The 14,455-nt window shown below is 43.2% G+C and overlaps 1 protein-coding gene across 2 annotated transcripts in view; it reads right to left on the bottom strand.

The window, feature by feature from the left end:
* LOC106599029 (homer protein homolog 3) overlaps positions 1-14,455 on the bottom strand; it is a 29,142-nt gene that overhangs the window by 11,010 nt on the left and 3,677 nt on the right. For both annotated transcript variants that reach the window (XM_014190081.3, XM_082973296.1), the window contains exons 3-6: positions 11,265-11,421; positions 9,396-9,527; positions 9,198-9,305; positions 3,975-4,108 (exon numbers count right to left, since the gene is read on the bottom strand). In XM_014190081.3, the coding sequence (XP_014045556.2) occupies positions 3,975-4,108; positions 9,198-9,305; positions 9,396-9,527; positions 11,265-11,421 (531 nt within the window). The remainder of the gene's footprint in view (positions 1-3,974; positions 4,109-9,197; positions 9,306-9,395; positions 9,528-11,264; positions 11,422-14,455) is intronic.

Raw genomic sequence — 14,455 nt, 5'->3', positions numbered from 1 at the left:
GACACCGCTGCCTCACTCCCGGGAAAAGCTAAACACCATCTTCGCACTCTTCAAGGAAAATATTGAGCCGCCAATACGGGCCACCATAGTGCCCTCCAAGCTAGAGGTCAAACAATTAATCGGAATGGACGATTAATTAGGGCCGATTTCAAGTTTTCATAACAATCGTAATCGGTATTTTTGGCCACCGATTTTTTTTAATATATATATTTTTTTTACACCTTTATTTAACTAGGCAAGTCAGATTAAGAACACATTCTTATTTTCAATGACAGCCTAGGAACGGGGGTTAACTGCCTTGTTCAGGGGGGATTCGGGGATTAGTTTTTGCAACCTTCTGGTTACTAGTCCAACACTCTAACCACCTGCCTTACATTGCACTCCACGAGGAGCATGCATGGCAGGCTGACTACCTGTTACGTGAGGGCAGCAAGAAGCCAAGGTAAGTTGCTAGCTAGCATTAAACTTATCTTATAAAAAACTATCAATCTTAACATAATCACTAGTTAACTACACATGGTTGATGATATTACTAGTTTATCTAACGTGTCTTGCGTTGCATATAATCGATGCGGTGCCTTTACTCATCGAATCACAGCCTACTTCGACAAACGTGTGATGATTTAACCAGCGCATTTGCGAAAAAAAGCACTGTCGTTGCACCAATGTACCTAACCATAAACATCAATGCCTTTCTTTAAAATCAATACACAAGTATATATTTTTAAACCTGCATATTTAGTTAATATTGCCTGCTAACATGAAATTGTGTCACTGCTCTTGTGTTCATTGCCTGGCTCGTTGCAAACTAATTTGCCAGAATTTTACGTAATTATGACATACCATTGAAGGTTGTGCAACGTAACAGGAATATTTAGACTTAGGGATGCCACCCGTTAGATAAAATACGGACCGGTTCCGTATTTCACTGACAGAAAAAAACGTTTTGTTTTCAAGATGATAGTTTCCGGATTCGACCGTATTAATGACCTAAGGCTCGTATTTCTGTGTGTTTATTATATTATAATTAAGTCTATGATTTGATAGAGCAGTCTGACTGAGCGGTGGTAGGCACCAGTACGCTCGTGAGCATTCATTCGAACAGCATTTTCGTGCCTTTAGCCAGCAGCTCTTCGCAATGCATTGCCCTGTTTATGACTTCAAGCCTGTCAACTCCCAAGATTAGGCTGGTGTAACCGATGTGAAATGGCTAGCTAGTTAGCGGGTGCGCGCTAATAGCGTTTCAAACATCACTCGCTCTGAGACTTGGAGTAGTTGTTCCCCTTGCTCTGCATGGGTAATGCTGCTTCGAGGGTGGCTGTTGTCGATGTGTTCCTGGTTCGAGCCCAGGTAGGAGCGAGGAGAGGGACGGAAGCTATACTGTTACACTGGCAATACTAAAGTGCCTATAAGAACATCCAATAGTCAAAGGTATATGAAATACAAATCGTATAGAGAGAAATATTCCTATAATTCCTATAATAACTACAACCTAAAACTTCTTACCTGGGAATATTGAAGACTCATGTTAAAAGGAACCACCAGCTTTCATATGTTCCCATGTTCTGAGCAAGGCACTTAAACGTTAGCTTTCTTACATGGCACATATTGCACTTTTACTTTCTTCTCCAACACTTTGTTTTTGCATTATTTAAACCAAATTGAACATGTTTCATTATTTATTTGAGCCTAAATTGATTTCATTGATGTATTATATTAAGTTAAAATAAATGTTCATTCAGTATTGTTGTAATTGTCATTATTACAAAAAAATAAAGTTTTTATTTTTATATCGGCCGATTAATCGGTATCGGCTTTTTTTGGTCCTCCAATAATTGGTATCGGCGTTGAAAAATCATATTCAGTCGACCTCTACTCCAAGCTCATCACTAAGCTTAGGGCCCCGGGTCTGAACCTCGCCCTGTGCAACTGGGACCTGGACTTCCTTACGGGCAGACCCAAGGTGGTGACACCTAGGGGTGACATCTACACCACGCTGATCCTCAACATGGGGGCCCCACAAGGGTGCGTGCTCAGCCCCCTCTTGCACTCCCTGTTCACCCATGACTGCGTGGCCACACACCTCTCCAACTCAATCATGAAGTTAGCAGACGACACAACAATAGTAGGGCTGATTACCAACAATGATGAATCAGCCTACAGGGAGGAGTTGAGGGCACTGGCACAGTGGTGCCAGGTAAATAACTTCTCCATCAACAAAACGAAAGAGCTGATTGTGGACTTCAGGAGACAGCAGAGAGAGCACGCCCCAATCGACATCGTCAGGGCCGCAGTCGAGAGGTTGAAAAGATTAAAGTTCATTGGCGTGCTCATCACTGACAACTTGAAATAGTCCATCCACAGAAACAGTGTGGTGAAGAAGGCACAACATCGCCTCTCCAACCTCAGGAAGCTGAAGAAATGTGTCTTGGCCCCTAAGACCTTCACAAACCTCTACAGATGCACCATTGAGAACATCCTATTAGGCTGTATCACTGCCTGGTATGGCAATTGCACCATCCACAGGGCTCTCCAGAGGGTGGTACGGTCAGCCCAACACATCACCGGGGGCACACTGCCTGCCCTCCAAGAGATCTACATTTACATTACATTTACGTCATTTAGCAGACGCTCTTATCCAGAGCGACTTACAAATTGGTGCATTCACCTTATGATATCCAGTGGAACAACCACTTTACAATAGTACATCTATATATTTTTTGGGTGGGGTAGAAGGATTACTTAATCCTATCCCAGGTATTCCTTAAAGAGGTGGGGTTTCAGGTGTCTCCGGAAGGTGGTGATTGACTCCGCTGGCGTCGTGAGGGAGCTTGTTCCACCATTGGGGTGCCAGAGCAGCGAACAGTTTTGACTGGGCTGAGCGGGAACTGTGCTTCCGCAGAGGTAGGGAGGCGAGCAGGCCAGAGGTGGATGAACGCAGTGCCCTTCTTTGGTTGTAGGGACTGATCAGAGCCTGAAGGTACGGAGGTGCCGTTCCCCTCACAGCTCAGTAGGCAAGCACCATGGTCTTGTAGCAGATGCGAGCTTCAACTGGAAGCCAGTGGAGTGTGCGGAGGAGCGGGGTGACGTGAGAGAACTTGGGAAGGTTGAACACCAGACGGGCTGCGGCATTCTGGATGAGTTGTAGGGGTTTGATGGCACAGGCAGGGAGCCCCGCCAACAGCGAGTTGCAGTAATCCAGACGGGAGATGACAAGTGCCTGGATTAGGACCTGTGCCGCTTCCTGTGTGAGGCAGGGTTGTAATCTACATCACCAGGTGTCACAGGAAAGCCAAGAAGATCATCAAGGACCTCAGCCACCCGAGCCATAGCCTATTAACCCTGCTGCTATGTAGAAGGCGGAGACAGTACAGGTGCATCTAAGCTGGGAGACTGAAAATCAGCTATCTCCAGGCCATCAGACTGTTAAATAGTCACCACTAGCCGGCCTCCGCCCAGTACCCTGCCCTGAACTTAGTCACTGCGATGCAGTGCCTTAGACCACTGCGCCACTCGGGAGGCCCTAGTCACTGTTATTAGCCAGCTACCACTCGGTACTCTACCCTGCACCTTATTTATATTTATATTCCGGACTCTGACATTGCTTGTTCTGATTATTCTTAATTTCTTAATTAAAATTTTGGGATTTGTGTGTATTATTTTGTATTGTTAGGTATTACAGCACTGTTCGAGCTAGAAACATAAGCATTTTGCTGGACCTGCGATAAAATCAGCAAAATATTTGTACGCGACCAATACAATTTCATTTGAGTTAAATGCCCCGGCTCTGGCTTACTCCAAGAAAATCCTCTTTGCCTAAATGATGTTTTTCTGTCTGAACCTTGGAAATAAAATGGAACACTTGAGTTTAAGACCAAGAACATTTCTATAAAACATTCGGTGTACTTTCAGACAATGAAAAAACCCTGGCTTGAGTAAAACTTTGAGGGCAAGAGCGTGTATAAGTGGGTTACCCTTCAGAAAGCATCTTTTTAATACGCTCCTTCTCAGAAGATAGTGTGATGTCTGCGCTTTGGCTGCGGAACATCTTGTCCTCAGGGCCATTCACACACATCACCGGCGGAGACTGGAGCTCGTCACCGAGGTCCTAAAACACAACACAAATAATACACTTTAAAAGGGGCAATCTGCAGTTGAAACAATAACAAAACACTGTTTTTGGTAAAAAGCTGAGGGATGTGGCTGGAGAAATGCAACCACTCTCAAATTAATAGATAGAGCTATGGATGCAAGGAATGACCATCCATGATATAAAAATTATAGTTTTAACCATGTTTTGAGGCTAAATAGTGTTTATTTACATCTACTTTGTTTACAACCACTGGAGCAAAACAAGTGTATAGTTTGGGTTCTGATGGGGTACGACAGTTGAACTAAGCTCATGAAGCATTTATAAGTTACAGTGGCTTGCAAAAGTATTCACCCTCTTTGGCATTTTTCCTATTTTATTGCCTTACAAACTGGAATTATAATAGATTTTGGGGGGGGGGGGGTTGTATCATTTGATTTACACAACATGCCTACCACTTTGAAGATGCAAAATATTCTTTATTGTGAAACAAACAAGAAATACGACAAAAAAAATGAAAACTTGAGCGTGCATAACTATTCACTCCCCCAAAGTCAATACTTTGTAAAGGCACCTTTTGCAGCAATTACAGTTGCAAGTCTCTTGGGGTATGTCTCTATAAGCTTGGCATATCTTGACACTGGGATTTTTGCCCATTCTTCAAGGCAAAACTGCTCCAGCTCTTTCAAGTTGGATGGGTTCCACTTATGTACAGCAATTTTTAAGTCATAAAACAGATTCTCAATTGGATTGATGTCTGGTCTTTGACTAGGCCATTCCAAGACATTTAAATGTTTCCCCTTAAACCACCCGGGTGTTGATTTAGCAGTTTGCTTAGGGTCATTGTCCTGCTGGAAGGTGAACCTCCATCCCAGTCTCAAATCTCTGGAAGACTGAAACAGGTTTCCCTCAATAATTTCCCTGTATTTAGCACCATCCATCATTCCTTCAATTCTGACCAGTTTCCCAGTCGCTGCCGATGAAAAACATCCCCACAGCATGATGCTGCCACCACCATGCTTCACTGTGGGGATGGTGTTCTTGGGGTGATGAGAGGTGTTGGATTTGCGCCAGACATAGCGTTTTCCTTGATGGCCAAAAAGCTAAATTTTAGTCTCATCTGACCAGAGTTCCTTCTTCCATATGTTTGGGGAGTCTCCCACATGCCTTTTGGCAAACAACAAACATGTTTGCTTATTTTTTTCTGGCTACTCTTCCATAAAGCCCAGATCTCTGGAGTGTACGGCTTAAAGTGGTCCTATGGACAGATACTCCAATCTCTGCTGTGGAGCTTTGCAGCTCCTTCAGGGTTATCTTTGGTCTCTTTGTTGCCTCTCTGATTAATGCCCTCCTTGCCTGGTCTGTGAGTTTTGGCAGGTTTGTTGTGGTGCCATATTCTTTCCATTTTTTAATAATGGATTTGATGGTGCTCCGTGGGATGTTCAAAGTTTCAGATATATTTTTATAACCAACCCTGATATGTACTTCTCCACAACTTTGTCCCTGACCTGTTTGGCGAGCTCCTTGGTCTTCATAGTGCCGCTTACTTGGTGGTGCAGACTCTGGGGCCTTTCAGAACAGGTTTATATATACTGAGATCATGTGACACTTAGATTAGATTATTTAGGGGCTTCATAGCAAAGGGGTGAATACATATGCACGCACCACTTTTTTTATTTTATGAAACAAGTTATTTTTTAAATTTCACTCCACCAGTTTGGACCTTTTTGTGTAATGTCCAATACATGAAATCCAAATAAAAATCCATTTAAATGACAAGTTGTAATGCAACAAAATAAGGAAAACGCCAAGGGGGTGAATACTTTTGCAAGGCACTGTATAATCTTCAAAAATCAATGGGTACATACATATCATTAATTTATACGTCCAAAAATGTATGTAGCAACTGCAGATTTCCCCTTTAAACCAATACCAAAGAAGCCCGGGGTTGCAGTGTCTTCTGGTTTTTGTTAATTCCTTCAACTTAATTGGTCAAATTAGGTACCTGATTGGCTGATCCCGGTCACTTACCTGGTTTCCCAGGTTGAAATCAGTAACAGGTAAAAGGAAAAGGAGGAAGACCAGCTGAGGCTGCATGCAGTGCATTCGAAAAGTATTCAGACCCCTTCACTTTTTGCAAATCTTTTTACTGTCAAGAGGTGGGTAACTGGTGCAGTGAATCTGGCGCAGGAGAGCAGAAATGAGTGTACAAGGTATTTAATTCCACGACAGCACCAGTATACAGACAATACTCAAGGTGCGGAGAAATACCGGTCACTCGAAAATAACGGGCGTAAATACATAACCCGGCAAACATAACCAGCCGACAAGTACCGACATTAACAATCAATAAACACGCACACTAACATGTGGGAAACAGAGGGTTAAATAATGAACATGTAATTGGGGAATAGAAACCAGGTGTGTAGAAAACAAAGACAAAACAAATGGAAAATTAAAAGTGGATTGGCGATGGCTAGAAGACCGGTGACGTCGACCGCCGAATGACACCCGAACAAGCAGAGGGACCGACTTCGGCGGAAGTCGTGACAGTTATGTTACAGCCTTGTTCTAAAATGCTATGAGATTCGAATTGATCATCCGTAAGATGTTTCTAGTCCACCTTTGGTACATTCAATTGATTGGACATGATTTGGAAAGGCACAAACCTGTCTATATAAGGTCCCGCAGTTGACAGTGCATGTCAGAGCAAAAACCAAGCCATAAGGTTGAAGGAATTGACCGTAGAGCTCCGACACAGGATTGTGTCGAGGCACAGATCTGGGGAAGGGTACCAAAAACTGTCTGCAGCATTGAAGGTCCCCAAGAATACAGTGGCCTCCATCATTCTTAAATGGCCTAGTTAAATTAAGGTTAAATAAAAAAATAAAATGGTGTTGAAAGCATCATGCTGTGGGGATGTTTTTCAGCGACAGAACTGGGAGACTAGTCAGGATCGAGGGAAAGATGAATGGAGCAATGTACAGAGAGATCCTTGATGAAAACCTGCTCCAGAGCTCTCAGGACCTTAGACTGTCGTGAGGGTTCACCTTCCAACAGGACAACGACCTTAAGCACACAGCCAAGACAATGCAGGAGTGGCTTCAGAACAAGTCTCTGAATGTCCTTGAGTAGCCCAGCCAGAGCCCAGACTTGAACCTGATCGAACATCTCTGGAGAGACCTGAAAATAGATATGCAGAGACGGTCCCCATCCAACCTGACAGAGCTGGAGAGGATCTGCAGAGAAGAATGGGAGAAACTCCCTAAATACAGCTGTGTCAAGCTTGTAGAGTAATACCCAAGAAGACTTGAGGCTGTAATTGCTGCCAAAGGTGCTTCAACAAAGTACTGAGTAAAGGGTCTGAATACTTATGTAAATGTGATTTTTTAAATTTAATTAGTCATTTCTAAAAACCTGTTTTTGCTTTGTCATAATGGGTTATTGCATGTAGATTGATGAGGGAATTTTTAAAATCCATTTTAGAATAACGCTGTAACAACAAAATGTGGAAAAAGTGAAGGGGTCTGAATACTATATATAATGTCCTGACTTTACCATCCTTGATGGGAAAAGTATGAGTAATATACTAATGTAGTCTGGCGCTATCTAGCAAAATATTCCCTACCTGTCATGGTTTATACAGTACGTCATCCTTTCACAGTTACATCACTCCTATTTCAATTTCTCGGTAGTTTAGTTTTGCCATGGGGATTGAATTACATCTACCCCTTCAGGACGGAGAAGGTGTTTGCTGTTGTGAGATAAAGAACAGCTTGTTTTCCTCTGAGCGTCCACGCTGTGGACACCTTCCCAGGCACTGTAGCCCTCTGTCACAACAGGAGTGTCAGAGAGCCTGATGTCACCAGAAGGTATTTCAAGGACATCAATTTCAGCAGCATGCCAAGTTTTGAGGATCGTCCATTCTACTGTCACGAAGACAAAGACACTTGATTTGTTTGATTTGCTGGACTATTCTTTGTCATAGCATAATGGTACCACAATTGGCCATTCTTAGACGTGAATGGCTATCAAACAAACATGAGACCCACCTGTGAGAACTGGAGGAGAAACCCCAAGTCATCCGATAGCAAGAGAGTAAAGAACACACCAATATAAATTGAACACACTGTATATGAAAACAATAAGGCCCGAGGAGGTGTGGCATATGGCCAATATACCACGGCTAAGGGCTGTTTTTAAGCACAACGCAACGAGGAGTGCCTGGACACAGCCCTTAGCTGTGGTATATTGGCCATATACCACAAACCCCAGAGGTGCCTTATTGCTATTATAAACTGGTTACCAATGTAATTAGAGCAGTAAGATAAGCATTTTGTCATACCCATGGTATACGGTCTGATATACCACAACTGTCAGCCAATCATTATTCAGGGCTCGAACCACCCAGTTTATATTAAACATTTTGTTAACCTCTGACTGCCATAATCATAATAGTCTAGTGATCAATGAAATTAAAATGTTTAAGAGAGTGCTAAATAGTAGAAATACATCTAAATGACTAGTTCCAGGGGTTTGATTTTTCAATATCGCCATTACATCACTAACTGTGCTGGATGAGGAATGAGAGACACCACTTGAAAACGACTCAGCCACAAAATTGAGGAGGGTTAGGCAAGTTTCTCATGACCAGGCAGATGGATAATTGTTCTCTATTGATCAATTGACCGGAGCAAGACTACATTTTCAACATTTCAGGGGCTTCTGCAGTGAGCAGAAACAGCCAGCCAGGCAGAGCACTGGGCTGCATTGGATCATTTTACCATCGCCCTAGTTTTCCTTTCACTTTTAGAGACAAATGACCCAGCTCATCCTTCTTACGCCTTCCTTCCCATCTCTTTCCCAGCCTGTGAAAAGACCTGGGAGATAGCAGTACCTTGATGTGTACCACTGCAGGAGTTCCAGAGACTCTCAAACGTTCCGCAGACATGGCTGTCTCAAAAAGATTCCTCAGGGGCTTTTCTCTTAAAAGCAGTTTAAATAGTCGTGGAATAACTGGGCACTATACCTTGAACAATTTCCCTAATGTTTCTAAAAGACCTCTGGAGTTTTAGCACTGAGGCACTGTGCTTATGTCGGAGCTCACCTGTGGGGCAGCGATGCTGAGAGCAGTGTTGACAAACTCCATCTTATCCTGGGACTTTTCACGTGCAAGACGGGCAGCCTCTTTCACCTCCTTAAACCGCTCAGAAAACTGAGGGACAAGAGATAAATGCTTGTCCATAATTAACTACATTATTTTAGGACACCAGACCCTTAATGTGGAGTGAATTGAGATCTTCACCTGATGCAGCTGCTGCTCTGTAGCGAAGCCCAGGCCGTAGACCGTGTTGGCCCTGCTGTCCGCCCACTGGCCGAACTTCTGCGAGGTCCTGGTGAACGTCATGCTCGGTGTGATGGTGCAGTTGATAATGGCCTGCGGATAGAGCAGAATCGCAATAGTGGGAACCAAGACTGTTCTCAGGGCAGACCTGGTTGTAGCTAGATATGTTTGAGTTGCGTCAGGGACAATTTCAGCATTTTTCCAGACAAAATCATTACCAACTACAGTTGCAGTTCCTCACCTCAGCTGATGAACATCAATAGCTATCATGCTATACAAATAATGATTAATGTTTATGCCAAAGCAAGGACTTGTTTTCTCAGAAAATAAGTAAAACATTTGGGCTCATTACGGGAGCATCTGCTTGTATTTTCAGAATAACCCAACGGATGGTTGCAAATGTGTTGTACAAACAGATGGTTAAACACACCTAGAGTAAAAAAACATACAGTTAACTCCTTTGGAAGGGTCTTTTGAGCCTAATAACATGATAATGTGACATACCCATATTTCAGATTGGACAGTGGGTGCATTGGCAATCTAGAGTTTGCATTCTTTTTCAGATGTAACCAAGAAATGATATTTTCTTTGACTGACCTACCCTTTCAACAGATTAAAAAACATTGCATCAGGCAGCCGTAGACATGGCTACAGCCCCTCATTTTGTTTCAGGTCACATGAGAAAAAACATTAAGCAGACCTATTTATAACCTTTTGCGTCAGCTGCAGAATTACTATAATATAACTGACTTAAACACCCAGAATCAGAGGGCAAGGGCAGCTTAAAGAAGAGGAGGTTTTTTAACAAACGATTACGAGAGTCTGGGCCAACATGTTTCACATGACATGGTACAAAAGATTACCACGTTGCCAGACACAAGACAGGGGGAATTGGGCTGCTGATCACAAGGTCTGCAGGGAGTGGGGAATGTGGGTCAGACCAGAGGTGTTAAGGGGAGATCAGATAGATTCCAGGGTGGCATGGGGAGTCGATCCAAATCCAAAGCTTGTGAGGAAGACGAGTCTTGATCTTGTGAACGCTGTTAGGTGACACTGATTTTCTGTTCACATTCCAGTTCTTCTTGACTTAACAATGGCTTAATTGGTTTTAAATGAATAAAACGTGTAGAACCACTGCTTTTATGTCTAGCATCGTGAACAACTAAGGTCTGGAAGGATAAATAACTTTACAGCGGAAAGTAAGAGTGAACACAAACAATCTTAAACAGGTCCAGGCTGGCCTGTTACATATTCCAGACTAATATTTAGCTACTCTCTTTTCCAAGCTGGACTATGCTATATTGGCTAGAAGAAAATGATTGTGAACTTGAGACCATATTCTTAACCAACCCATTCAATCCTGTGAAAATCCCTCAAAAAGGATGTTTTCAACAAGACCACACATTCACATAATTCAACCGTGACATGTGTTCATGTTCCAGAGAGTCAACCCACTACACAGTACAGGGTTTCCACTAATTGCCACAGAGACAAAGTCAAAATTGTCTATATCGTAAAAGTTCATTAAAATGAAAATGTGCTTTTTGGTCTTAATTTTAAGGTTAGCTGTGTGGTTAAGTTTAGGGTTAAGGTTAGGTTGGTGACACTTAATTGGGGAGAACGGGCTCGGGGTAATGACTGGAGAGGAATCAGTGGAACGATATCAAATACATCAAACACATGGTTTCCAGGTGTTTGATGCCATTCCATTTGCTCTGTTCCGAACATTATTATGAGGCGTTAAAATCAAATTTTAAGAAGAGAAATGGTAAAAATAGGTGAGGTGGCTGTGGTATCTAGTGACGACCACAGTACAGCTGCATGGCTCACCTTCGTACCACCCACGCTGATGATGCGGTACACGTTCCTGTTGCCGTCGTAGAAGAAGGAGACGGTGACGGCATGCTTGCTGGCGGGGATCCAGTTCCTCTTGGTGTTTGGGTCGATCTGGAACACATGGGCCCTGGCACTGAAGATTGGCTGCCCCCTGGGGAAAGGCGTGGACATGGAGCTAAGCGCGTGAAGACAAATGGTGGCCAAGAGTTTCCTATTCCCTACAAAGCCCCTGAAAATTTGAGTATGTGAAGACTAACGAAAAGACAACTTTGTTTCTGACTCACAAATCAAGATTTTTCTGAATAATTATTTTATTATTAGTGCAGTGGAAGAGTGACCCATTTCTTCCATTCTTTAAAATATTGAACACTGTTCACGAAACAAAATGACAATTCAGACTTGCGGACAAACGCATTATATTCTAATCGAGTTTTACTGTTCATGTTCTGATGAATAACAAATATTTGTAATTTCTTTGTGCTTTCGGGGAGGAACGACAACCTCCTAATCCTCCCATAATGGGACCCAGCTCCCATATTTGACTGGCTGCCATAATGCTACAGATGTTGGTTTGACCTTTGGCAGCTCTCTCAATCCAACCCTAATTTTCCCGTGGTTGTGGTTGGCATAAGACTGTTGACTAAAAAGCTCTGAACCTTTGCCCAAGTCCCCTCCGCATCCCTTCTTCTGCCAGTGTGACCATGCTAAGTATCCTAGATACGAGGTAAATATTTCAAAGTAACAATGTCACTGGTGTTCTAGTATGGTTTGGCAACTGTGGCATGGAAAATGTCAACCCAACCAAATCCGAATGACAACAGTGGAAAGATCTCACACAGAGGGAGAGTTAAAGTCCAGTGACTGTACGGAGCAGAGCAGACAACAGATCATAACCGACCTCAGTCTAACCTATAAACATTTTTAAAAAGTCATTGAAAAAGCGTTTGGATTACGTACACAGTCAAGTCAAAAGGATTATACCTTGACGCTACAGATCGATTGTTACCTTTTTCACCCTCATCATAGTCAATTCAAAGCTGTAGAAGCTGTGCAGATCAGAAAATCCGCTGCAGTTAGAGGGTTGTTGGTACAAAGTAACCCACTAAATGTCATAGCAACATGACATGGTCTTAGGTGTCTGACTGTTTATTAAGTATGGATTAGCAGTAGTGGATGATTATAACAACATATGGTAGTGACGATCCTATCCATTTCGTTGGCTGATGAAAGCTAATAAGTAAAATAAATCTATCACAAATATCAACTAGAAAATTGATGGATGATTTATGACATGGCAAATAGCAGGTCACAGTGCACATTAAGCTGTATCCAAATGAAACTCAAGTCTGACCTCTTCAGTGACACAAATCCAGTGATGGAGGTAAGCAGACACAAGATCATACAATATCTTTGATATTTAAATTAATTGGATTTAATCCTTGTTCTGATTCTATATGCCAGGATCTCTAAATCTCAGGAGTTTTGGTGTTTTGGTGTACCATTTTAACTGCAAGAATTTGCTTACAATGACAACTATTGGTTGCCAGCTAGCCTGCATTATTACCTTCCATATCAAGACTTTGTCACATTAACCCTACTGCTAATAACAACTATCACCATCATAGCAGACTCACAGACACACTCACTCTCTCAAACACATGATGGGCTTGAGGAAGGAGACAGCAGAATTCTCAGTCTCATCCCATGGTAATCCCCCTTTTGTCAGCTGACATGCTTAATAACCAGCTTCTATAGGGCAAGCAGTAACCCCCAGGCTCAGACAGACACTGATCAGAGGGTTGGCCAGACAGGGGACGGGAGCAGTACTGTGGAACAGAGGGTTGGCCAGACAGGGGACGGGAGCAGTACTGTGGAACAGAGGGTTGGCCAGACAGGGGACGGGAGCAGTACTGTGGAACAGAGGGTTGGCCAGACAGGGGACGGGAGCAGTACTGTGGAACAGAGGGTTGGCCAGACAGGGGACGGGAGCAGTACTGTGGAACAGAGGGTTGGCCAGACAGGGGACGGGAGCAGTACTGTGGAACAGAGGGTTGGCCAGACAGGGGACGGGAACAGTACTGTGGAACAGAGGGTTGGCCAGACAGGGGATGGGAGCAGTACTGTGGAACAGAGGGTTGGCCAGACGGGATGGGAGCAGTACTGTGGAACAGAGGGTTGGCCAGACAGGGGACGGGAGCAGTACTGTGGAACAGAGGGTTGGCCAGACAGGGGACGGGAGCAGTACTGTGGAACAGAGGGTTGGCCAGACAGGGGACGGGAGCAGTACTGTGGAACAGAGGGTTGGCCAGACAGGGGACGTGAGCAGTACTGTGGAACAGAGTCAGCAAGATAGGCTATAGAGTTTGGCAAACTCACATTGAGACATGAAAATGTAAAAGCTATCATGTTGGTACTTGGTACCAATGCTTCCCAATCATTAGCTTACATATGATGCAATTTACTGACATTGTTGGGTTACACTAAAATTCCTCTCTCTACGGTAAAGCTATTTTCATCATGGAGCGTTTGGTACCTTACTAGAAGCAATTTGAATATCAAACTCACACAAATTATGAATACAAAACTATACACTTACCTCTTACTGTAAAATGTGCTAATTATGTTGGCAGCCATTTAGAAAAAGTTATCCAGGTCACACCACCACACGCGATATCATTGAAAAGCGCAGAATGTCCTCTCAAAGGAAGAAAACACAGTGGCATGTATGGCCTCAAAGAGAAGGGCCATGAGAGACCTGAGGAAATGCGTCATGTTTTAGACGATTGTCTCTCTGTGGAAGCTAACTGGATAACTTATCTCTTCCCAGGATCCGCTATTCATCCTTCATGTTAAACAGATGGACATGGCTTAGTATGATGTGGTGTTGTGTGTACATATGCTACACACACACACGATCAGGGTTCGAATTATACATCCACTCTTGGGGTGTCGAAAATATTTGACCATTTTGGGAGGGGCTCACATTGATATTTCAATTATTATAAGAGGGCCTTGTTATGGGGTGCCCAGCCTCTCTGTAATTTTAACCCTGCACACAGTTTGAAAATATTGATTGGTTTAATTATACTGCATATGCTCCAGCGGTTAAATAGGTGAGCAGAATTCCACCATGATAGGACATAGCGAGAAGATCCCATTTCAGATAATTAAAATACTACATATTC

This window comes from Salmo salar, chromosome 03, assembly GCF_965601325.2.
Source record: "Salmo salar chromosome 03, fSalSal1, whole genome shotgun sequence".
NCBI lineage: Eukaryota > Metazoa > Chordata > Actinopteri > Salmoniformes > Salmonidae > Salmo > Salmo salar.
The sequence above is the reverse complement of the archived record's forward strand: the minus strand, read 5'-3'. Positions and strand labels throughout refer to the sequence as shown.